This window comes from Leguminivora glycinivorella, chromosome Z (genome assembly GCF_023078275.1).
Source record: "Leguminivora glycinivorella isolate SPB_JAAS2020 chromosome Z, LegGlyc_1.1, whole genome shotgun sequence".
Classification (NCBI taxonomy): Eukaryota; Metazoa; Arthropoda; class Insecta; order Lepidoptera; family Tortricidae; genus Leguminivora; species Leguminivora glycinivorella.
This window is the reverse complement of record NC_062998.1, coordinates 34,294,984-34,320,958: the sequence shown is the minus strand read 5'-3', so window position 1 is coordinate 34,320,958 and position 25,975 is coordinate 34,294,984. Positions and strand designations below refer to the sequence as shown.

Below are 25,975 nucleotides of genomic sequence, written 5' to 3'. Positions count from 1 at the left end.
AAGTAGCCTATGTCACTCTCCATCCCTTCAACTATCTCCACTTAAAAACTCACGACAATTCATCGCTCCGTTTTGCCGTGAAAGACGGATAAACAAACAGACACACACACTTTACCATTGATAATATTAGTATGGATTTTATACATGAACTCAACTCTCTTAGCAACATTTTACTAAGAATTCGTCAGGTGATTTTTTTTTCAGTGATGACTTTTATCTTGCCACCAAATCCTTCAGAAATAACCGAATTAAATGAAACTTCAATATTAAGCAGCTCTATGACTCTTGTTTACTATGCTACAATGCTGTCAGTTTTTAGAAACTAATTTTAGATACCTACTTATTCCATTAATATTGAACAAATGTATCTTTCATAGCATTACTTGTTCCATTAAAGTGTATTTTACATTATGGATGTAATGTGACTTAGTGATTAATTGATAAAAATACCAATATTTTGGAATTGTTGATTAGATTTAGCTTTTTTTGCTATTATTTACTCTTAATACTATATGCAATGTTATAAATTCACCATAGGCTTTAATGTAGACCTATTTGAGTTTTTTTTACTAAGATTTAGATGTGGGCACTAGTTCTAGGAACTGCACAATTGTAAGGGCCAGTTGCATCAATCACATTTGACAGACACATCATCGTCACGCAGCAGACGTCTATGGAACTTCCCATACAATAAAATTTAACGAACGCTTTAACGGTGACAGACGGTTTGATACAACCGGCTCTTATAAAGCATCTACATAAAACCAACAAAGAAAGTGTAAACCATAAACCTTGTAAGGCTTCTAGGTATTAATAATTTAGGAGCAGTTTTTAAAAATGGCACAATTTTGTTTACAACTATAAGTAGAAAACAAAAGGCATGATATGTTGAGCAGTGATGAGTATGTAGTTGCCATATACGGTGCATGCTGCTTGTGTTACGCTGTTAAGCTACGAGTAAGCTGGATTAAAAGTAATGCAAATCCCCAATAAATCGATTTGTTTTCTGCCGTAGCACAGATGGGTCTGGGAGTGGTCGGAGTAGGAATGCTCCGCCCTAGTTGTATTTTGACTAGATTTTGTTATTTTCTCAATGCAATAACTAATTTAGAAAATAAGAAACGATTATTATTAGTTGTAGTTTACCTACTAATAGTAAATAAAACCCAAAATAAAATTATAAAAAAAAAATATTTTTATTTTTAAGATGTTTTTTATTGCTTTTATAGTGTTCTATGCAGACAAATATTTAAAAAAAAATCAATTATGAAATCGAACATTATCTTAACAAAGCACATATTAGAGTATTTTTTTAATTGAAAGAAGTACTTGGAGATTTTTTCAGTTATAAAAGGTAAGTGTGATTGGGTGTCTCTGGGCGTGTCCTGCCGCCGCCCGCCCAGCCAGCGCGGCCCCGCGGCAGTCGAGTCTGCTCCGCCGCGTCGCGTGCGCGCTTTCCCGCAGCTTTTCCGGGCCGCCGCAGTTCTCTTGTCGTTCGCGGGTCGCTATACTACAGCTGCGCTATTAAGGTAAGTTCATATTATTATTATTCTACTACATATCGGATGATTTTGGGATTTTTAGATTAGGTTTACAATAAATAGGTTTTTTTTAGAAAACAGGTTTGAAATTTATTTAAAATTTACGCACTTAAACGTAGTCTTTACGTACTTACGTGGTACGTACTTAAAGATAAATTAATAATAAATAGTGATATTTTTTTTTCTAAAATAGTTTCGCAATTTATTTAAGAAAATCCTCATAATGTTTAGAATAAAATCTATTCTCATACATAATTTTCTTTTGTTTAATGGTAGTTATAATATTAAGCCCAATACTGAAAAAATAGCAAAGCATATGTCTTAATTTTAGTAAAAAGTAATGTATGTAGGTAGTTTTAACTTTAAGGGTACATAAAATAAACTTAATTCTAGTGCGTAACAAACGTAAACATTAAATAGTAAGAATTAAGACATTAGTTTATTAGAGAAATTTAATTGTACTCGTATTTGACTCAAGAAACCTTCCCTTATTAACGGAAATAAAAAAAAATACATGCAAAAATCTTATTGTGCAAATTGTTTTAAAATAGAGATTATTTTGCGAAATCGTTGCAATGGCTAATCGGATCATTCAACTAAATATAATTAAATCAATTTTATTATTGTTTACGTTTTACTTGCTCGGATAAAAACTTATATTGAGACTATTGAGAGGTCACAATATTTTTGAATTTCAAGGCGATGATTTCCAAAAGCGCTATTAACTACACGAGTAAAAAGGCCGTAGCAGGATAAGGGAACAAAAAGTGCCCTTTATGATTAGGAGCTGGTTTTTTTTTTCTATAGTTACTTACACTTAGTAGTACGATTGTGCAAAGTTTTGTTGAAAAATTCCCAGTGGTTCAGCCAGCAGAAGAAAAAAACAAAATTCATGAAATATGACTTTTCTCTAAAATTATTTAACTTTATCATACAATCTTTTTTTCATTTTGGTTAACTAAATAGTACTTATAACCTGGAAGAAAATTGAGTCTCCAACTATAATATTTCTGCAAAAAGTACGTAAGTCAACATTTCAAAAAAATTTTTTTTTAGTTTCTGAAGGAGGGACCACTCTAAGTGATACTTCTAAAAAGCCTTATTTAATGATCTGTCTGTCATATAAGTTTGACAGTTAAAATCGAAAAGCAACAGTGTCAAAATTAAAAAAATAATGTTGGTTGGATTTTGTTACATTTTATTGTTATACCGTTCTAACACCGCCAAATAACTTAAAAATATATTTTCTGTGTGAATGTGTAAAAATAAAACAAATTTTTGACAATATTGGCTTTAAGATATACAGGGTATATTTTGATAGCGGGTCAGTGAGGGCAGCTACCAGATCCCGTGCTGCTACGCGAAAACGGTCTAAGGAGACATTCCATCTATTTCAAATTGATGAAGATTGGCGTTTACAGATTTTGGAAATAACATAGGTACAACAGGGCGTGAGAAAAAAAGTCATTTTTCAAAAACTTTTTTTTGATGCCAAATGATCCCATTCCTCTCAGGGATCAAAAGTTTGTATGGAACCAAAAAAAAAATTCCGGCTAGAAAATCCACAAATCAAGAAAAACATTTCCCATACAATTTTTTATTTTTACATACGACTCACGGTAATGTACTAAAAAGATACAAATTGAAGAAAACTTTCCCCATACATTTACTATGGAGAAAACGTGAAAATGTATTATGTAATGTAATTACGCCAATTAGTCCTGTTACATTGACGGACCGTAATAATGTATGAAAACATAACAGTAACATAAGATATAGTAAAATTAGAATACATTTTCACCTTTTTCCACATAGGGATTTTTTTTGTGGCTTTTTAGTACATTACCGTAAGTTGATCTCTAGGACTATTGATACTGAATAAGAATGGAATCGTTTGGCATTAAAATTTATGTGAAAATAAAAAAATATTTTTTTTATACAAATTGTATTGGAAAAGTTTTTCTCAATTTGTGGATTTTCTAGCCGGATTTTTTTTTGGTTCCATACAAACTTTTGATCCTTGAGAGGAATGGGATCTTTTATCATCAAAAAAGAGTTTGTGAAAAATGTTTTTTCCAAAATCTGTAAACGCCAATCTTCATCAATTTGAAATAGATGGAATGTCTCCTTAGACCGTTTTTGCGTAGCAGCACGGGATCTGGTAGCTGCCCTCACTGACCCGCTATCAAAATATACCCTGTATATCTTTTTGAAGCCAATATTGTCGAAAATTTGTTTTATTTTTACACATTTGATCAGGAAATAAATTTTTAAGTTATTTGACGGTGTTAGAACGGTATAACAATAAAATGTAACAAAATTCAACCAACATTATTTTTTAATTTTGACACTGTTGCTTTTCGATTTTAACTGTCAAACTTATATGACTGACAGATCATTAAATAAGCCTTTTTAGAAGTATCACTTAGAGTGGTCCCTCCTTCAGAAACTATTTTTTTTTTTTTAATGTTGACTTACGTACTTTTTGCAGAAATTTGGAGACTCAATTTTCTTCCAGGTTATAAGTACTATTTAGTTAACCAAAATGAAAAAAGATTGTATGATAGAGTTAAATACTTTTAGAGAAAAATCATATTTCATGAATTTGGTTTTTTTTCTGCCGGCTGAACCACTAGGAATTTTTCAACAAAACTGTGTGTAAGTAATTATAGAAAAAAAACCAACTTCTAATCATTAAAGGGCATTTTTTCTTCCCTTATCCTGCTACGGCCTTTGTGATGTTGGTAATGTAGGTATGTACCACATGTTAATTTATTAGAACAATGTATATTCATTTTGAGTTGTATTTGTGCAGTCCCCCATTATACATATGTTCAATAGGAGACTTGCACAATTTTTTTAAATAAAATATTACTTTCTAAACTTATATTAACCGATACGGCTTACACAATATGTACATATAATTATGGTCCAAATTTTGTTACAATAGGTATACTTTATAGTTAATAATTATTCTGTAAAATTCCTGTGATATACGAACACACATACATATTACTTCACAAATGTTCTCGGACTGTAACAACTGCCAGGCTAAGGTGAGGCCGACCAATACGTCAACAAGAATAATGATATTATTAGAATAATTAACGATATAGACAGTTTATAATTCTAATAGTTTTTTTTTTATTCTGGCAGTTTTTGCAGTCAACACTGTCAACACACATTTATTTTTTATATAAATAAGAATAACGTCGGACGGAAAATATGATTAAAAGTTAGTGATAAATACCCAGGTATTTACATAAAAAAATCCGTGAATCTCGCTCGTACTCGCGTATTTAACACCTTAGTTACGGAAACGTCTACAGCGCTACGATTTTATGGTAGAGGCACTGAAGTCTACGAATATACTCTACAATCGTATTTTATGCAACCGGCATTTAAAGGAGGTCAAAAAAGGCGAGTGGCGTGGGTAACAATTTGAGGCGAAGCCGAAAATTATTAATAAAGCCGCCACGAGTATTAGAGGATTAACTGTTTTGCAGGATTTTAAAGGTGGCACGACCCTGTAAATGACGAATAACAGTTCGGGAGTACAAAATAGTTTTAACCACACCAACTGGTACAGGCTCTCTTTGCTATTCGAAAACAGATAGCAAAATTGCATTTTATCCACAAGAGTGCAAAGTAATTTCATACAAATTTTAACTCGATGTACAAAGCTGGCTATTAAAATCCACGTATAAATGATAATTTTGAATCATAAATGTTAAATAAATTAATGAATTTGATTTAGTTTGATGTTTTATTTCAGTTAATATTTTCATAGTATTGGTGTGGTTAAAATTTTTGTGTTTCACTCGGTAGCAAAATTTGTTTAACCTTCGTGCCTTGAGACCCTCGCAACGTTCAAGATTCCACTTTTTGAACCACTCGCTACGCTCGCGGTTCAATATTGGAATCTTTCGCTTGCTCGGCGGGTATCAATATTGGCACGTGCGGTTAAACAATAACTTTGCCCCCTTGTAAAATAAATAACTATCATTTAAAAAAGTTAATATACTTAACAAAAAAAAAAAAACATTTAGTCGAATTGAGAACCTCCTCCTTTTTTGAAGTCGGTTAAAAAGTAGAAGACAACTTCAATTTTTTTTTGAATTGTGCTATTAATGACCTTGTAGGTATTTTTAATATGTAGTTATGCCTAAATTATACGGGTCAATGGTCATGTTAAATATATTTGGCTCATTTTTTGGTTTCTGGTGGAGTTCAAATTTTGACCGTTAATTAATCAGGTAACAATGCAATCAAATGTTATCCATACGTACCTTCGAGCTGATTGGATTTGAAGGTAATGTGACCAAAAACTTTCATGAAACCAAACTACCTAATTGAGTTTGAGGGACTTGTCTCTATTTGAGTACAAACTACCAAAAAAATTTACAGCTGGTGATTAAAGTTTGTATCAAAAATAAAATTACTTTCATGGTTGTTTGATGTTTGAGAATCAAGTTCGAGAATCTTCTCATAGTGTGTTTTGGATGTCAATGAGACATTTTGGATGTTAAACTGACAGGGTTCCGACCCACTTAACAAAATCTGCCAATTTCTGGGCCCAACTAGTAGCGTTCAGAATTCCTATTAGGTTTAGGACCCACTAAATACCTGCTCACGAGTCTCACGACCCACCCGCGATTGTGTCGCGACCCATATGTACTTCAGAAATGCTGGTAATCAAGGTACAGGAAGTCAATTTTGTCTTGCCCCCGTATAACTTCTACAGGATCTCTTGTGCCTAAATAACTTGTGTTCGGTGTAAGGTATATGAAATATCCCTTCCTCCTTTTCAAAAATTTCATTATACTGACTGAAGTAGATCATAGGTATCATACATATGTAAACAAAATTCTAATTTTCAGACGTATCGTCAGTGGCTCTCGAGACAAAAGTGAAGCCTGTTTAATAATGGGATTACGACATCATTTTGTTGAAGATTGATGGTAATGCCACATTTGTTAAATATCATATTATTTCTGCAAAGCGAAAGTATACTCATTCGTGTGATATTAATCAATGTTTTATATCTGGCAAACCAAACTGGGCATTGTGTGAGAAATAAGGTTTAAGGGAAGACGGGGACTCTTCATAGGTACAAAAAGAACATTGTATGCTCTCATTGAATATCCATAATAAAAATTGCAATCTGTAAGCCCGATCTGTTTATTTTTATTTATGAATGGGCACGACTGAAATATATAAATAACAATTTCGCTGAATTTTACAAAACGCTACAAGGGATTTTGTGTTACTAGACGGACCCGTGGCTATCGTTAGTGTAATGCGGGCCACAGACCATCACTTTTAACTGTTAAGTTAAACTGTTCAATTAAAACTTACGCGTGCAGGCAAATCTTTGAGCAGTGCAGTTGAACTGACGATGTAATCGAAATTTCATGAGTTCTATTTTAAGGCACTGGTCCCACCGCGAGCTAGTAAGCTATGAGCTATCGGCTATAAAAACGAACAAAAGATAATCACTCCCGTGTAAATAAAAGAGACACGGCGATGTTTATAGTTACTCGCCCAGCGGTGAGCTATCAATATCGCCGTGTCTCTTTTATTCGCACGGGGGTGGTTATCTTTTGTTCGTTTTTATAGCCGATAGCTCATAGCTTACTAGCTCGCGGTGGGACGAGTGCCTACCTGAATAGTTAAAACTGACAGTCTGTGGCCCGCTTAGGAAAAACTACGTCCTATTTTTGTACTTATTAAACAACGGATCTAAAAATCAAAAGGTGGCCTTCTCTCGATTTGGGAACTGACTGACTAGATGTAAATAATTTTTAAGAAAAAAAAACCGTCGCCTTGAAAGTGAAAGCTACTTGTGAATGTTGGATTATGTAGAAATGTGTAAGTATTTTTTAAAACTGCTTTTAAGGCTTTAATTATTAGACGGCAACACAAATGAATATACGTATAACGTTAAGGTTTGAGGAGTTTCCTCAATTCCTCATGAATCCGATTATATTATAAGAAATCGAAGCTTGACAAACTTTGACTTGAAAACTCAATATGCTTAACAAACATAACTAAATAAACGTCACTGTTCTGAACTTAAATGCATGCTTTTCTTACAAAAATACCAAAATCACTATGAGTGTGCCGTTCAGATTTGAGGAGTTCGGTTCTGACCATCATCAGCAATTCCACTGCACCAAATGTCATTGTTCTGGACGAAAGTGCATGCTGTTCTTATAAAAATACCAAAGTCACTATAAGCGTGCCGTTCAGATTTAAAGAGTTCCGTTCTGGCCATGATCAGCAGTTCCACTGCACCAAATGTCACTGTTCCATACCTAAATGCATGCTGTTCCCTTAAAAACACAAAAATCACCATGTGTATGCCTTTCAGATTCGAGGAGTTCCCTCGATGTCTCCAGGATCCCATCATCAGAACTGGGTTCTGAGAAAAATGGGACCAATCTGTATGCATATACATTCAATCAAAAAGAAAATTTTCAAAATCGGGCCAGTAACGACGGAGATATCGAGGAACAAACATAAAAAATAAAAAAAAACAAAAAAATAAACATACAGACGACTTGATAACCGTCCTTCTTGAGAGATATGAGGCGACGGTTAAAAATGAGTAAGTAGTGAAAAATAATCAGATAAAAATATCGCGACAAATATTTTATAATATTTTTAAATTAAAGTTAAAATAGAAAAATTCACACCTCTAAGTTCTATGAAGATTATCATTAAGATCTATGACTTTTTGATGACGCAAGAGAGATAGAGAAACCCGCGTCGTATCAAAAAGTTAAAGAGCTAGCACAGGCCCCGTAGCCAAATGGCATTTCTACGACACGAAACGAAAACGAAACGCCGCGAAAGGTAGTCTGGCTCTGTCGCGCCAATACGCAAGAGCGATAGAGATAGATATCTACGAGCGTTTCGTTTCGTGAGCGTTTCGTGAGCATTTGTGCCATTCGGCTACGCACGCAGGACAGAAAACTGGATACTCCATCGATAAAACTCTTAAGACATGATGACGATGACTTTTAGATTCCGTCGGGAAACCAAAACCTGAAAAGCGCGCTGATGCTCCTCAGCTCAGCTGGTTATTTAATTGCATACCCCCGTAGTGCAAGTAGCAATGATTCTTATCACGACTTATTGAAAAAGGGGCGGTGCGCATTCCTATCGGGCATAAATCAGGGCCGTATTTCTTTCAACGGCGGCTTGCTCCTTTTTATTGCCCGCTTATTGGCCTATTACAATCTGATATATTGGTGTCCGCTCAAACGGAAATGGCTGGATGGATGATTTGCTGTTTGCGTATACGATGTGTTCAGATAGAAAACAAATGAAAAGTAAAATAATCTAATTCATACCTATATCAATAAATAAATACAAAACAGTTATAGCCAGACTTATTTCTAGGGAAAAGCGGACAGGTATTATATACACAGGATTCATAACTATACTTATAAAAATCCATTCCATTTTTCCATTTCCATTTTTCCTTTAATTTAAAAATATGTAATATCGCTCGCAGACGTTTCTGCATGATAAAAAACAAATATACTTATAAAGTTCCATTATAGATTTTTTACCCTGATATTTTCATGTCGACAAGCTAGGCTAAAGGGATGCAACAATCTGCATGCAAACTTCTTATTCAATGTACAATTATCTGAAGTATTAGGAAATTGGGTACTTTTTATATAAGGAGATTTAATCACTTATCCACGTGGATAAGACATCTGTCACTCTCACACTGACGTACTTGCCAAAGCGTAACGGATGCTTTATCCACGTGGATAAGTGATAAAATTAGAAGCATAATACGCCCGCAGGTGGCCTAAGATACTTAGCCCAGTTAAGAACCAAAAGTGCCTCTTTTTGTAAGTTTGAATGAGCTTTAATTATGTGTATACTGTAGGTATATGAGAAAAATAAAAATAACGATGGTCCATTTTCGGCGATGATAACTTATTACTCAGTGTAAACTACTTCAATACTTACTAGTTTATCTCTAATTCATGCTAAAGTCTGCAGCGGCCGTTCTACCCGTACCTAATGCACCATGTGTACCATTTCATAACGTTTACGTTAGGCGTATTACCGCGGGTTCCGGCCATACTATTCTTTTCTCCACTGTTTACGTGTAGCAATAGAATGGTGGCTGCGAGTAACGAGTGCCAACTGCTCCTCGGCTAGGTAAAGCTGCGAACATATCAGGATTTCTAATATAAGCCAAGTAAATTATAACATATTGTACTTTGTTTTACGAGGGGCTAAGTTGTTGTTTAACCGAGCTGGCTAATTAATATTGGTACCCGACATAGAAAAAACATTACGATATTAAACGATGTCCCTAGGATTCCTAGTGATGATCGAGGGTTTACTTTTAAGTGATGATTTTGAATAAATAATATTTAAAAACTAATTTTGATTGGGTTGGAAGTTTTCCTCGTTTAGTCTGGGATCTTTTTAAATTTCACTCGTTTCGGCAATTATCGTCTTAATTAAACCCACAACGATTAAGCACTCACGCGCTCTATCTGATAATCAAGCTCGATTAGAACAATTTTAGGTACAAGGTTTTGAAAATGGGAGGTTGGTCTCATAGTTAAAAATTGCTGAGTATGACCTGTTTGCTGAGTATACATAATTTATATCTAATCACCAGGGCCCGTAACTTTCATGCCGATGACATCAATTTGACGTCACGTTTGCATATAGGATGATTCAAATAGTTTTATTGTAATAATTAATCATTATTCATTAATCAATGTAATCATGTACAAATGACTTCAAGAGAAAGCTATTCGTACGTGGAATAATTAATACCTACTTGATACGTGAAACGAAAAGGAAACAATTTGTTTTGTTTTAATAATTTATTGAAATATGGTAACAAAACTATTTAATAAAATGTATGTATGAAAAATAAAAACAAATAATTTAATTTACTTTTCACGTATCAAGTAAGTATTAATTATTTCACTTATTAATAAATGATTGATGAATAATGATTAATTATTAAATAAAACACTTGAATCATTATATATGCAACGTGACGTCAAATTTATGTCATCGGCATGAAAGTTACGGGCTCTGCTAATCACTTTACATTTTAAGTTATTGCAGTTGTCTAATTAACTCTCTGTATGTAAACAATTAGTAACTGAGACAAGAATCTTTAAAAAACTAAGTAATTTAGTAATTTTTGTTCTATTCTATGTTGTTTTTATATTTTAGACATTAGCGAGCTTTTAAGTTTAGTCTTAGTTTCTTATATAATTATGTAAATATGTTCATGTAAATAAATATATTTTTGTATCAAAGAAATACCTACCTTAAAACAATTGCTAAACTAACATCTCGACTTAGTGTTTGAAAACTAGATTAGATGTGGCACCTGCCCTTTACAAGCGTACGTTTGAAGCGTGCTCCTGATTCTCCTGAAAGCTAGAGGCAGCATATGCCGTTGATAATAGGTCAACAATGCGGTTTCTCAGTCCGCTACAAAACGCACGTCAAAGGCTCAAGACGCCCCAATATTTGCCCATAGCCTGATTACCCAGAGCATGAATGCTAATTTGTCAAATCAACTAGGCAGTGACGTCAAGACTAAGTAATTAAGGGGCTCACTGTAGAACTGTATCGTGTATAGCTATGGATAATAATTGTTAACGCACAAAGGATAATCCGAAGGCGAGAGGTGCTTCAAGCAATTACTTAAATGATATTGTTATACTTAGTAGACTGAGCGATTGACCGGTCAAGACTGGTCAAGCTTATTAAGTAAATATTTGAAAATATTACATGACAGTTGCGTGTGGCTAGTGAAGGGGTGTTATTGTGCAGGACATTAAGTATATTGACCGGGATGAAGACCGTGATTACCTTTTTGATTTTTGTTGAGCTCCCGATATTTCGACGCAGTTGCATGCATCATTGCGTAGACAGCGCGCGATCTACCCTCCTTCGCGCGCGTCGGCTGCGTTCACTTTCAGCGTTACTACTGGTCGCATTCACACTCGATGGTCTGTCCAAACACACTACACTCACAGTGTCACTAAGGCCTGATTTAGATGGCGAGCAAACTCGCATGCGATTTTAGTTACACTGCGGGCTGTTGAGGTTACATACAATTTTGCACAGCCATCAAAATACCGCAATGTAATTAAACTCGTATGCGAGTTCTCGTACCGTCTAAATGGGCCCTAAGTTTGTTCAATTCAGACTTCACCGGTTTTTTACACAAACAACACTGGATTCCATACATTGATAGTTTGAAGCCATCCTCACGATCGAAATTTTTATATGAAAATAACCGTGAATCATTAAAAACTCTTATCATATTAAGAACCGCCTAGCAAAGATATGAAGATGGATGTAAAAATTAACACAATTATGATTTTAACTGACGAAATTACACGAAGTTACAAAAAAAAACCGGCCAAGAGCGTGTCGGGCCACGCTCAGTGTAGGGTTCCGTAGTTTTCCGTATTTTTCTCAAAATCTACTGAACCTATCAAGTTCAAAACAATTTTCCTAGAAAGTCTTTATAAAGTTCTACTTTTGTGATTTTTTTCATATTTTTTAAACATATGGTTCAAAAGTTAGAGGGGGGGGACGCACTTTTTTTTCCTTTAGGAGCGATTATTTCCGAAAATATTAATATTGTCAAAAAACGATCTTAGTAAACCCGTATTCATTTTTAGATACCTATCCAACAATATATCACACGTTGGGGTTTGAATGAAAAAAAAAATTGCCCCCACTTCACATGTAGGGGGAGTACCCTAATAAAATATTTATTTCCATTTTTTATTTTTGCACTTTGTTGGCGTGATTGATGTACATATTGGTACTAAATTTCAGCTTTCTAGTGCTAACGGTTACTGAGATTATCCGCGGACGGATGGACGGACGGACGGACAGACAGACATGGCGAAACTATAAGGGTTCCTAGTTGACTACGGAACCCTAAAAAGACACAAAATAAGATGGTTTACATGTGCCTGAAATGGGATACCCCGTGTTTAAAGCAACAAGTACCGACTCTAATTAATTTAATATTCGTTTACAATTTTTTAAAAGGAAATATAAGTACACTAGCTTTTGCCCGCGGCTTCGCTCGCGTTTGAAAGAGACAAAAAGTAGCCTATGTCACTCTCCATCCCTTCAACTGCCTCCACTTAAAAAATCACGTCAATTCGTCGCTCCGTTTTGCCGTGAAAGACGGAAAAACAAACAGACACACACACTTTCCCATTTATAATATTAGTATGGATATTCTCAAAATGAATACTTAATGTCTATTAGTTCAGTTGTCTGTGATAGCGACCACCAACACCGTCGGTCACAAAAACGTCAGGAGTTTATTGTTTCAACTCTAAACGAACCATCGGCTACTGGACCCGAGTGTTGTGCTAACCGCATCGAGGACGCAATACTTACCGCTCTCAAAATAAACAATTATTACTGCTTTGTTACTTTCGTTGAGAGGTCGTAACAAGGATAAATTTACTTGTTCATATTTTTCTTTCTGAATGAGCTTTACACATTTAGCTCAACTAAAAATGTGCAAAAATCATAATAAACATATTTTGTCATAAAACTGCTTATCAAGTGTGAAGTTTAGTACATTTACTTATATCGGCGTCACGACTGGCGCTCAGTTGACCGACACTGTTTTTGAGCACTAATGTAAAAATCTTCCTACGCTACCCACCCTTTGCCCTATTGGCAAAATGCATGAAGGAGTGACCCTGATTGTCACAAATACACTTAATCTTAGGCGCTTCACACACTGCTCCGCAGTCTTGATTAAAAATTATTATATTAAAATTAGAAAAAAATGTAAATTTATTTTTAAATAACTGTTACTTTCTCGAATAAATGAATAAATAAATAATCTCTCCAACTTAGCTTACCAAACAATCAAATGACGCGGTTGTATACCTACCTATACCTACTTCTGTTGCCTTAAATCTTGGTACTATCTAACAAAAGACCCATTTATACGTCTGGTTTGTAAACAGGGATGTACCCAGTGTCTTCTGGGTTTTATGACTCGATTGTACAAAAACCAAACAGTAAGTATCACCGCACGTTTGAAAAAGTTCTGTTTCCATTTTATCGACAAATAGGAACTGCTCTCACCTTAAGACGCTACAGGAGCGAAAATGCTAAAATGGAATTTTTATTGACCAGAAAAAAAATTGTTCGTTCAGAACAACTCAGTTAAAAGATATTACGAAAAAATATTTAAAATCGAGGTTCCGCTGTCGACTGTTTCCTCCTTCAAAACTTATGAAACTATAACTATAGGCTAATTGTTACCAATTTTGAATACCACACCTTTTTTTGCGCCATAATCAATATCGTTTTTGGAAAATTTTTATGGGCTCTAGAATCTCATCTTTAAAAATAAGAATAATAAAAAAAAAAACGGTCCGACACAGGTAAAAAAAATAATAATCTGTGTTGAAAAAAATCATTGCTCTATCTTCAAAAACCAGGGAGGAAAGAGTCGAGAGCGTTTGTATGTAGAATTGACCCTTCCTGTATCGTCTTAACGTTCGAATGTGAAATGAACGCGAGACGAAAGGCACGCGGCCCACGCGGGGCGTCGCGTAGTGCGTAAAAAACTCGGACGTTGCGCGTTGGTGGCGTTTTCCCTGCATGCGAGTCCGTCGCTGCGCGTCTCGCAACGAGACGCGTCGTCAATGTGTGAAGCGCCTTATGGAACGTCATGAAACTCATGAATAGCGGCAACCGTTAGAACGAATTTGATGACTCCATAACATGTAACATACAACACCCTTCAAATAACGGCAGCATAAGTCGCGCATATAGCGAATACCTACTATGTCACGCTTGCGAGAAAAACGTTCTAAAAGTACATTCGATTAAATATGTTTATGCATTTAGAATACCTGCGCACGATGGAAGGATTCCTGCACCACATGGCGCCGCAGTTCCTGCACCCCGCACTGCAGAGCTTCGGCTGCGGCGCCTTCCGGCCCATCGGGGGCGCCTTCCACCCCCTGTACCCGGGGAAGGCCTTCGCGAGGCACCTGGGGGAGCAGTACGCACTTGGACAATCCGTCGGACAAGCTCTCAGGGTATGTATGTTCTAATAGGACAGCGGCGGTTCCTAATCTGGGGGTAGTAAACCAGGTATTTTACGGGGTGTTAATTAAAGATAAAAAGACCTATAAAATAGAACATCTTGTACCTTTAAATGAGCAATTCTTGTATATATATAATTATGTGCATATAGGTATTTATATGTATATTTCGGTGAACTCGGAAACGGCTCTCACGAATTGTATAAAATTTTACAGGGTGGCTAGCCGAATGGCACAATCGCTCACGAAACGCTCACGAAACGAAGCGCTAGTAGATATCTATCTCTATCGCGCTTGCGTATTGGCGCGACAGAGCCAGCGGCGTATCGCTTTCGTTTGGCGTCGTAGAAATGCCATTCGGCTACGGGGCCAGGTATATTCGTATTGGCATTTTTAGGGACAGTAATAATCAATCTAGCTCGGTGTCACTTTTCTCTGTTTTCCGTGCAAAGTTCGGTCTCCCAAATTTTAAGAAAGGGTAAAATCGTTGGGTAAAATCAAGTACTCTAGTCAGTGACAAGGCTACTAGAATGCTCACCCTAGAAGTAAAAGTCAGAGGTACTTACCTACAAACGTTTTATTTCTAAATTCCATTAACAAAAAAATCGACTAGCTTTTCTAATAAAAAATATAATAACATTGTAGTTATTTTGTCCGTCGCAGAGCGTCCGGGATGACAGTAGCACGCCGCCACTGTACCGGCACTACCCTCGCGACGACACCAGCTCACCGGGCTCCGCCGCCTCGGCGTCCCCGCGGCCCTGCAAGGACGACGAGCCACCAGCTACTGCGCCCTGCACTGACTCGCATGATTTCTTTTCCCGTAAGTTAAGTGCACAACTTGTACCAACTGGTACCAAACCAGTCCTTGAAGTGGGACGACAACAGAGCACCGGGCTCTGAAGTGACATGATTTTTAGACATTGCCGAAACCTCAAGCATAACTATTCTTAGTTATCTAAAACGTGAATAAGTTGTAAGTCTGTTTAAATTGAGAACTATTTGCAGCCGACGGCGAACGGAAGTCAGCTTGCGGCGTATGCGGCGCACGCCTCGGTCCGGGCGTGGCGCAAGCGCACTTCCTGCAGGAGCTGCAGCACCTCTACAGCCTGAGCGCGCTGCCGCGTGATGCCGCGCCGCCCGCGCACTCACTGCATCACCAGGACGAGGACGCGCGCTGGGAGGTACTTACTTCTACTCTACTTCTGTTGTCTGAGCGTTTCATAACTTCAATTACTTGCTGGTACTGCTTAAACTTATACTTCAGGCTTACAGTTGATTTGACACACACTCGAATAGAGACTTGAAAGAATAAGCGTCGTATTTTATCATACAAGGAGTTGGACTCCAATTAAGTATTTGCCATAAAAAAGTGTTGATATACCTAATTTGTACCAAACAGACCTACCAGCGCATCCGCGCCAACCGGCAGAGACGACTGAAGCTGCGCACGCGCAAGAGGCACCACACCGTGGAGAGCATGCTCGGCTACGACCTGGAGGAGGAGCGGCGCGAGGAGCGCCCGCGCGAGCCGCGCTACGACGCCGAGGACGAGCCCGTCGACGTGGAGGGCGACTCGCTCGGCTGGCCCGACCAGCCCATCAACCTCGACGGTAACTCTCCACCATGGTTCACTACACCTGAAGGAGATGCAGCGTGAGCCGCGCTACGACGCCGAGGACGAGCCCGTCGACGTGGAGGGCGACTCGCTCGGCTGGCCCGACCAGCCCATCAACCTCGACGGTAACTCTCCACCATGGTTCACTACACCTGAAGGAGATGCAGCGTGAGCTGCGCTACGACGCAGAGGACGAGCCCGTCGACGTGGAGGGCGACTCGCTCGGCTGGCCCGACCAGCCCATCAACCTCGACGGTAACTCTCCACCATGGTTCACTACACCTGAAGGAGATGCAGCGTGAGCCGCGCTTCGACGCCGAGGACGAGCCCGTCGACGTGGAGGGCGACTCGCTCGGCTGGCCCGACCAGCCCATCAACCTCGACGGTAACTCTCCACCATGGTTCACTACACCTGAAGGAGATGCAGCGTAAGCCGCGCTACGACGCCGAGGACGAGCCCGTCGACGTGGAGGGCGACTCGCTCGGCTGGCCCGACCAGCCCATCAACCTCGACGGTAACTCTCCACCATGGTTCACTACACCTGAAGGAGATGCAGCGTGAGCCACGCTACGGCGCCGAGGACGAGCCCGTCGACGTGGAGGGCGACTCGCTCGGCTGGCCCGACCAGCCCATCAACCTCGACGGTAACTCTCCACCATGGTTCACTACACCTGAAGGAGATGCAGCGTGAGCCACGCTACGGCGCCGAGGACGAGCCCGTCGACGTGGAGGGCGACTCGCTCGGCTGGCCCGACCAGCCCATCAACCTCGACGGTAACTTTCCACCATGGTTCACTACACCTGAAGGAGATGCAGCCTGAGCCGCGCTACGGCGCCGAGGACGAGCCCGTCGACGTGGAGGGCGACTCGCTCGGCTGGCCCGACCAGCCCATCAACCTCGACGGTAACTCTCCACCATGGTTCACTACACCTGAAGGAGATGCAGCGTGAGCCGCTCTACGACGCTGGCTGGTCTGATCTGACCATCAACTTCGACCATGACAGTCACAAAACCCAGATATCACGTCTCGAGGCTATCGGGCTAATTCAGCTTTGTTTGACCTAAGAAACAATTTATTTTATCATAGTTATACAATTACAATAGAAATAAAGTGCATAGATATCTTATACTTTTAAACGAGCAATTCTTGTATATTTATTTATTTATTTATTTATTTATTTATACATACCGACGATCTCGGAAACCGCTCTAACGATTTCGCTGAAATTTATTATGTGGGGGTTTTCGGAGGTGAAAAATCGATCTAACTTATCCTTAGGTCTCGGAAAACGCGAATTTTCGAGTTTTCATGCGTTTTTCTTCGCGCGCCATCTCGTGTGCAGTAGATGTATTGTTAAGACAGAATTATTTCGGTCGATGTAAGTACTATTTATTATAAAGACTAGATGGCGACACAGATCAAGGCGTCGCATACGAAACAACAAACATTAGGTAACTTATAATTCGCGGGCGAGGTGTTATAATATTTTCAAGTCTTTTTATATTAATGAAAAGAATACTTAACACGAATAGAAAAATTCACTATTTGAGCTTTTGTGGTGTAACGCGCTCCATCTCGTGTGGAGTAGTTGTATTGTTAAGACAGAATTCTTTCGGTCGATGTAAGTACTATTTATGAGAAAACTAGATGGCGACACAGGTCAAGGATACAAAATAACAAACATTGACTAACTTATGAATTTTATGATTCGCGGGTGAAAACACTTACGTATTCATTAAGTGTTTAAATTATTATTACGAATTTTAAGCTTCTTGTATTATCTCAGTACTATTTTAAAACTCAATACTTCAAACAGATGTGCTATTACATTCTAGAATTATCCGGAAATAATAGGCACATACCGCCATCTCTATTTGAGCTTTCGTGGCAAAACGCGCGCCATCTCGTGTGGAGTAGTTGAGTTGTTAAGACAGAATTCTTTCGCTCGATGTAAGTACTATTTATGATAAAACTAGATGGCGACACAGGTCAAGGATACGAAACAACAAACATTGAATGATTCACGGTTATTTTCATTAGACTTATATTGACCGGGATATAGACCGTGATTACCTTTTTGATTTTTGTCGAGCTCCCGATATTTCGACGCAGTTGCATGCATCATGATCACGGAAAACTGACGAAGGCGGGTGGATGTTAAAGTTGTATAGACAGCGCGCGATCTACCCTCCTTCGCGCGCGTCGGCTGCGTTCACTTTCAGCGTTACCACTGGTCGCGTTCACACTCGATGGTCTGTCCAAACACACTATACTCACAGTGTCACTACGTTTGTTCAATTCTGACTTCACCGGTTTTTTACACAAACAAATCACTGGATTCCATACATTAGATAGTTTGAAGCCATCCTCACGATTGAAATTTTTATATTTGTGAATCTCAATGGCTTCTCTTACCAATCTCGGTATGTAGTGGCGTTCCGTCGAAATTACCTTAGGACTATGCAACTCGATCCAATGATTTGCACCCGACTCGATGAGATGTTGAGCAATAGCAGACTTGCGAGTATCGTTCTTTTTGACTGCAGCAATGTGTTCTTTAATTGCACAGTTCTTGCGGTCACCTAAGGACAATTTTCCTCTGGAAAAACCTGGTGTGTACAAAGTTGAGTGCAGTTGTGGCAGTTCTTACATAGGGCAGACCAAGCGCACTATTGCCTGCAGAATTAAAGAACACATTGCTGCAGTCAAAAAGAACGATACTCGCAAGTCTGCTATTGCTCAACATCTCATCGAGTCGGGTGCAAATCATTGGATCGAGTTGCATAGTCCTAAGGTAATTTCGACGGAACGCCACTACATACCGAGATTGGTAAGAGAAGCCATTGAGATTCACAAATATAAAAATTTCAATCGTGAGGATGGCTTCAAACTATCTAATGTATGGAATCCAGTGATTTGTTTGTGTAAAAAACCGGTGAAGTCAGAATTGAACAAACGTAGTGACACTGTGAGTATAGTGTGTTTGGACAGACCATCGAGTGTGAACGCGACCAGTGGTAACGCTGAAAGTGAACGCAGCCGACGCGCGCGAAGGAGGGTAGATCGCGCGCTGTCTATACAACTTTAACATCCACCCGCCTTCGTCAGTTTTCCGTGATCATGATGCATGCAACTGCGTCGAAATATCGGGAGCTCGACAAAAATCAAAAAGGTAATCACGGTCTATATCCCGGTCAATATAAGTCTAACAAACATTGACTAACTTATGAATCTTATGACACGGTGTTTTCAGTCAAAGGAAATAGTAAATCCGATGTACTTTGTATATGTTTAGGAAAATTAACGATAGAGGGCGTGAAAAACAATTTTATGCCGTAGTGCAAGTTGTTCGCTAGATGTCACTGTTACCCCCGCAAACTGGGTAATGATTGTTATCGTAAAATGTATAAGTATTTTTTGATGTCCAAAATTTTCGCTAGATGTCCAATTCTATGGCCAATTACATGTATTAAATTGTAAATTTTGTTAATGTCCTGTTTTATTGGCAAATAAGTTAGCGTTCAAATATTTATTAATTAATGTGACTGGTAGATGAAGGACCTATTTAGAAATCTTGCCATAAATATGTGGCGTTCCACGTTTAAGAGGGTCCACATCAAAGAATATAATACTCACTAGGAGATCCACATGCTTTATACTTTATGTTCTTAAATCCTTTAGGCATGGAAAGTCACATGAAAAGTTGTCGTAGATGCGACTTAATAATAGATGGCGCTTCATTCGAAAATCTTGACTGATAACTCTATACCATACTATCACAGAATATATAATAGTACAAGTACAGAAGGCTCACTCCTTTGAAGTTCACAAAACGCCGCCATTCTAAATTATTACCTACATTAACAAACGGACCGCACGCGTGCAGACGACATTGAATTCTATTGCGCCGCGCGAAAGTCGTCGCCACTGAATGGGCCGCGAACTCGCGGCCGCCGGCATGTACTTGTAGCGCGGTGAAAGGATCGCGGAGTGAGCCGCCCCTGATACTATTCAATATACTCTATTATTACGAATTTTAAGCTTCTTCCGTTATCTCAGTATTATTTATTTTAAAACTCAATACTTCAAACAGAAGTGCTATTATGCGTTATGTTGATTGTGTAAACTGTCAGATAATTATGTTTAAAGTAAAATAAAGTACCTATACAACTATAGTGTATCAATTATTTGTTTATTTAAGTGATTTACTGTTGATTTTTCATACAAATTTGTTTGGAAGTGGTAAGTCTGTCATGTAAAAAACACAAGAAGTATAATAAAATAGAACACCGAGCGAAGCTCGGTCGCCCAGGTACTCTAAGCGAAAACGAGAATAACTCTATCAACCAACTTAATTACAAGACAAGACTCCAGAAATTACGTACCAAATTCGCTCAAAGGTTAACTAGAAGAGATCCCTTATATGGATAAAAGCTCGCCTTTGAACATTGTACCCATCTATACTGTATTGTTATGTCTTAACTTGTCTTATGTACAATAAAGTGTATTGTACATACATATGTCGCAGGGAAATGGCCAAAACCAGGGGCGGCTCACTCCGCGATCCTTTCACCGCGCTACAAGTACATGCCGGCGGCCGCGAGTTCGCGGCCCATTCAGTGGCGACGACTTTCGCGCGGCGCAATAGAATTCAATGTCGTCTGCACGCGTGCGGTCCGTTTGTTAATGTAGGTAATAATTTAGAATGGCGGCGTTTTGTGAACTTCAAAGGAGTGAGCCTTCTGTACTTGTACTATTATATATTCTGTGCCAAAACAGAGATTTGATCAAATCTCTAAGGGATATGATCAAATCACGCAAGATGCCAAAATGGCGAATCCATTTCATCATTTATCTAGAAAATTTCAGTCATTTGACTAAATCCCTGACTCTGTGTAGTGAAATCACAAAATCGGCCAATAGACACGCCACGTTTCGTCATTTCACTAGATTTGTTTAGGGATTTGATAAAATCCCTGAACCACGACAGTAAGTTGACGAAACGAACTCAAAAAGTCAATTTCTTTTAACATTTCGCTAAACGAATTTAGGGAAATGATAAAGTCTTAACTGAAATATGGTATACATATAATATATATGGTGATTTGATCAAATCTCTGGACAGATTTCGTCGCGAAATGATAAAACAAGTTGACTTCATAAGTGTTGTGGTTCAGGGATTTTGTCAAATCGCTAAACAAATCTAGTGAAATGACAAAACGTGCCATGTCTATTGGCCGATTTTGTGATTTCACTAAACAGAGTCAGGGATTTAGTCAAATGACTGAAATTTTCTAGAGAAATGATGAAATGGATTCGCCATTTTGACATCCTGCGTGATTTGATCATATCCCTTAGAGATTTGATCAAATCTCTGTTTTGGCCATTTCCCTGCGACACATACATATACAACAAATATTGCCATAGAAATTTAACTATTTTATCGATCGTTCGACTACTTCAAGGACCTTCATATTTTGAGGTATCAATCGAGGAATTTATTTTTCAGAAAAAGAACCACGAAACGACGGTGAAAAATTGCACCTAAATTACGCCGAAGACCTTGAAATATCAAGCACGAACGATGCCATGCAGTCACCAGAACGCGTGAGGTATTTTTTTATCTAAGAGTGCATGACTGAGTAGAAGAAAATATTTATTGAAATAAAAGTCCAATTGAATTCATTTGTTTTTAAATAATGATAGTTTAACTACAAATAGATGACAAGAGAACCATATGTAATATAATAATATGACCTCACAAGTGTTTAATCTGTGGATCATTTCTCAAAACTGAATGTTACAGTTACAAGCGGAAATCTCTTTCCAACTTGTCATATTAGACTTTGACTACCGCTTGTAAGTTGTAACTTGTAGTTTCGAGAAACTCCATTTCATGGCAATTGACTAAAACCACCCAAAACCTTAAATGAAACTTGTATATTGTACAGGATTGAAACCCCGAAGCCGCTGTCCCTTGAGTGCGCGCCGAAGACCGAGAGCGCGGAGCGGCCGGCGGAGGTGTCGACGTCCGAGTGGGCCGCCGGGGCGCCCGCCGCGCGGGACGCCTGGCCCGCCATCGCCGCCGAGGCCTACGTGCACGCCGCACGACACAAGCTCGACGGGGAAAACTTACCCTCCTCTACCGACTCGCGCAACTAACTTCACCCATATACCTACTTGTGCCAGCGGCTGACCGAACTTCTCACTATATAATATCGCTTGCCATAACAGCACTTTGACGGATCAAGATAAAATGAAATCTTGTCCTTAGGGTAAGCGACAGAGAGGGATGATTTGCCGGCCGCGCACATTTATCAATTAATAAAAGTTCATGTTATATTGGCCATAAGTTTAGATATTAGGTACTTACCGGAGAGGTAAATAATATTGTATATTTTACTTATTTAGCTAATAAAAATACATTATCAACAAAATAAACTATACATAGGTACTTAAAGCACCTGATTCCACGAAGGGCATGAAACAGTATAAATAACAAACATTAGAAAAAAGTCTAGAATTTAATTGTGATTTTACAGCGCACATTTTACACGTATGTATATATACATACAAGCATTTTTTCTTTAGTAGGAACCTATTTGAACTTCCCATTAACCATCCGAGATTACTGAATACGTATGGCCAACATAACTGATATTAGCTAATTAATTAACACTTCTAAGATTGTGCACCACTTCGTCAAATATATCGGTATATCAACAAAGTAGGGTTATATAACTCATGTATAAACCAGCATCAAAATATCTAGACACTAAGGTTTCTTTAAACACTATTCTTATTCACCTAGGCCTAACTTGACTAATGTTATGAAAGAAAGGTATCTTTATTTGAAATTGAAGGAGTAAAAACAATCATTAGAGTCAGGGCTTGTACATAAATCTTATAATATTTATTGGATTAGGTCATGGTCTGGAGAGCGAGGCAAAATGAAAAATTAACTACTTACTTACGTTCGGTTTTCTAAAGACCCCTTATGACCTAGTAGAACAATAGATACCTATACAAAGTTGTAATAGTGCATGCTTTATGCTTTTATGAATGGAGTTGTCTTATAAAATTGAGTAGATATGAATTGAAATGGTTACCTATGCAATTCATCATGCACCTTCGCAGCTCTGTGTACTATAAGCATCATAACTTATACGTATCTCTAACGGAATTTTAAAAACCTAATTTCTATCATAGTAAGTGTTATTCGATGGTTGGTCGACTAAGTAAAAAAAAAGTTTGGGGTGCTAAGGATTGCGTACGTCGTATCTAAGAACCTAAATACAAAAGAGTAGGTACCTACTAGTTTATTAATTCACTTTAAGTCCTACTACGTAAACTTTTATTCGTTGCCTCAATCTGCTTTATTTGCGAATTTCTACAAAATTAACATTTATAACATATTTTCACTGAATAAAACTTAACTCGTTATGTTGATTAATAATGTCGAATTACTTTATGACCTCTAGAGGGCGCCATGTTTCGTTTGCGGTGACGTCATATAGCTTATAACCAGCGGACGATTAAGACGATTCGAATGACATATCGTTTGTATATATCGTTTGTGCGTGTGTATGTATGTATGTTCATCTGTTCCCTCATAACTTCTAAAGTACGCATTAGAATTTCACAAACGATATGTCATTCGAATCGTCTTAATACATACATATACATACATACATACATACCCACATTACCGGTCAAAATTATAACCCTCCTTTTGCGTTGCCGTAGTCGGGTAAAAAGCTGTATAGTTAGTATTTAGACATACAAACGCTAAAGCAGCTTAGTACCTACCAACCGTAAACCAAATCTTTCTAATGATTCTTGTGAAAGAGTATGACCCATGACTATCTTAGAAAACTGGCATACTCTTGGGTCGACACGTTCGTTTTTCGTCACGTTCCTAAATTTGTCCGATTCTGCTTTCGTCAGCCATTCTTCATTCGTCAACTTAGTCTGCAGTCATTATCGTCTTTGACCATAATGAGTTGTTGGCCTTTTTCTTATTTCGACTCAATCGTTTTTCGTCATTTCGTATTTGGTCATATTCTAAGTTGGTACCGACCTAAGACTACGAAAAAACACGAGAAACATAGATTTAACAGCGAACATTCCGAAATAAGATTATGAAGAGTAAAGAACGAGCCGGATGAAGATAAAGATGAACAGCGAAATTGACCGTTACAGCGAAGTTGAGAAAGACCATCGACGATCGAAGAATGGCTGACGAAAGCAGAATCGGACACATTAGGAACGTGACGAAAAACGAACGTGTCCACCCAAGAGTACACCAGAAAAATGGTTAATCAGAAATATATGTAGAAATAACAGAATTATTGATTTTGCACAATATTATCAACGATTTAAGTCCTCACAAGTAGTAGTCTAACTTCTTAACAATGTTAATTAAGCTATACATTAATAGTTACCGTTTTTATTTGAACTTCGTATTGTTAATAGTTAACCTTGTTTAATAAGTACTAGAACGTAACCAGAGTAATTAAATTAAGACACTCGAAGATGTTTTAAGTAATTATTGGTAATTATTGTTGAAGTTTCGAATGTAAATAACTAGTAATATGTAATATAATATACATCATATTTAAGATATTTGTCTGTATTTGACTAATTTATTTAAATTACTTTGAGTTTATTTATATCTCGCCAGGTATTACCCTTAATAAAATTGTTTTATGTTTTAACTCTGTACTACATTATTTATCAAAAAAATCATATTTACTAAGTTTAAGTCATGTGAATTCTTATTACTTATATAAATATATTACAGTTTATTTAGTAAATGTGAATATGTGTTTGTTCCTCATGGTTTATGTCTAGTACAGTACAAGAGTCCTTCTCTGTAGGTACCTACATGAAATCTGGTGGTGGCTCACTTCTTTGATAATGCGGAAATGTGATAACAGGACGCTTAAGACCGTCGTGACTTAAATTGATAATTACATTGAATATATAAAGTAACTGAGTTGACCGTGACGTCACCCAATTCGACATCATACAAACTCCATATTAGCAAGTTGTTCAAATTCGCCTTGACAGTTCTTACAAAGAAGCCGATTTCACTAAGAAGCAAGTAGCCTATATGTGTATACAAGTATACATTATACATATTCAACGTTTATAAACAAAAGGCAACTGTTGTATGCGTACAATATTAATATTAAGACGGCCGGTCTGGCTCAAATCGCGGTAACTGAAGACAATATTAAAAAAAAAAAAAAAAAATTATTTATTTCATAAATCACTGTTTACATGATGTAAGGTGATGGTGCCGCCCGGTAAGCAAAATGCCTGTGTTGGGAGGCGCCGCTCTTCCTTTAGGTTACATAACCGTTTTATTATTATTACATAAGTACTTATGTTATAACTAACTCCAATTTACTGGCCAAATATTAACTAAATGGTTACAAATAATAATTATCATCAAATTATCATCAATATAATCTGGTCCAGGCAGGCAATTATGGTCACGCGATAAATGATAAAACATCTGGCCGTCCCTATAATCGCAACATCGCGCGACCATGCTTCCCGTGCTGTACTAGCTTTAGCCCGCGGCTTCGCTTGCGTTAGAAAGAGACAAAAAAAGTAGCATATGTCACTCTCCATCCCTTCAACTATCTCCACTTAAAAAACATGTCAATCCGTCGCCAGCTTTTCCCATT

General features: G+C 37.9%; 1 protein-coding gene across 3 annotated transcripts; it reads left to right on the top strand.

Annotated features, from left to right (window-relative positions):
• Positions 1-1,422: 1,422 nt before the first annotated feature.
• LOC125241839 lies at positions 1,423-24,285 on the top strand. Of its 3 annotated transcripts, none has more exons than XM_048150490.1 (8): positions 1,423-1,529; positions 6,422-6,502; positions 14,457-14,650; positions 15,320-15,479; positions 15,665-15,840; positions 16,059-16,269; positions 21,787-21,889; positions 22,229-24,285. In XM_048150490.1, the coding sequence occupies exons 3-8, from the start codon at positions 14,471-14,473 to the stop codon at positions 22,437-22,439; spliced, it is 1,041 nt and encodes a 346-aa protein (XP_048006447.1). In that variant the 5' UTR covers positions 1,423-1,529; positions 6,422-6,502; positions 14,457-14,470; the 3' UTR covers positions 22,440-24,285. The 3 variants fall into 3 exon arrangements, with proteins under 3 accessions (XP_048006447.1, XP_048006449.1, XP_048006448.1); XM_048150492.1 differs by having other exon boundaries at positions 21,787-21,884; positions 22,229-22,359; XM_048150491.1 differs by lacking the exon at positions 6,422-6,502 and having other exon boundaries at positions 1,442-1,529.
• The last annotated feature ends 1,690 nt before the right edge of the window (positions 24,286-25,975 follow it).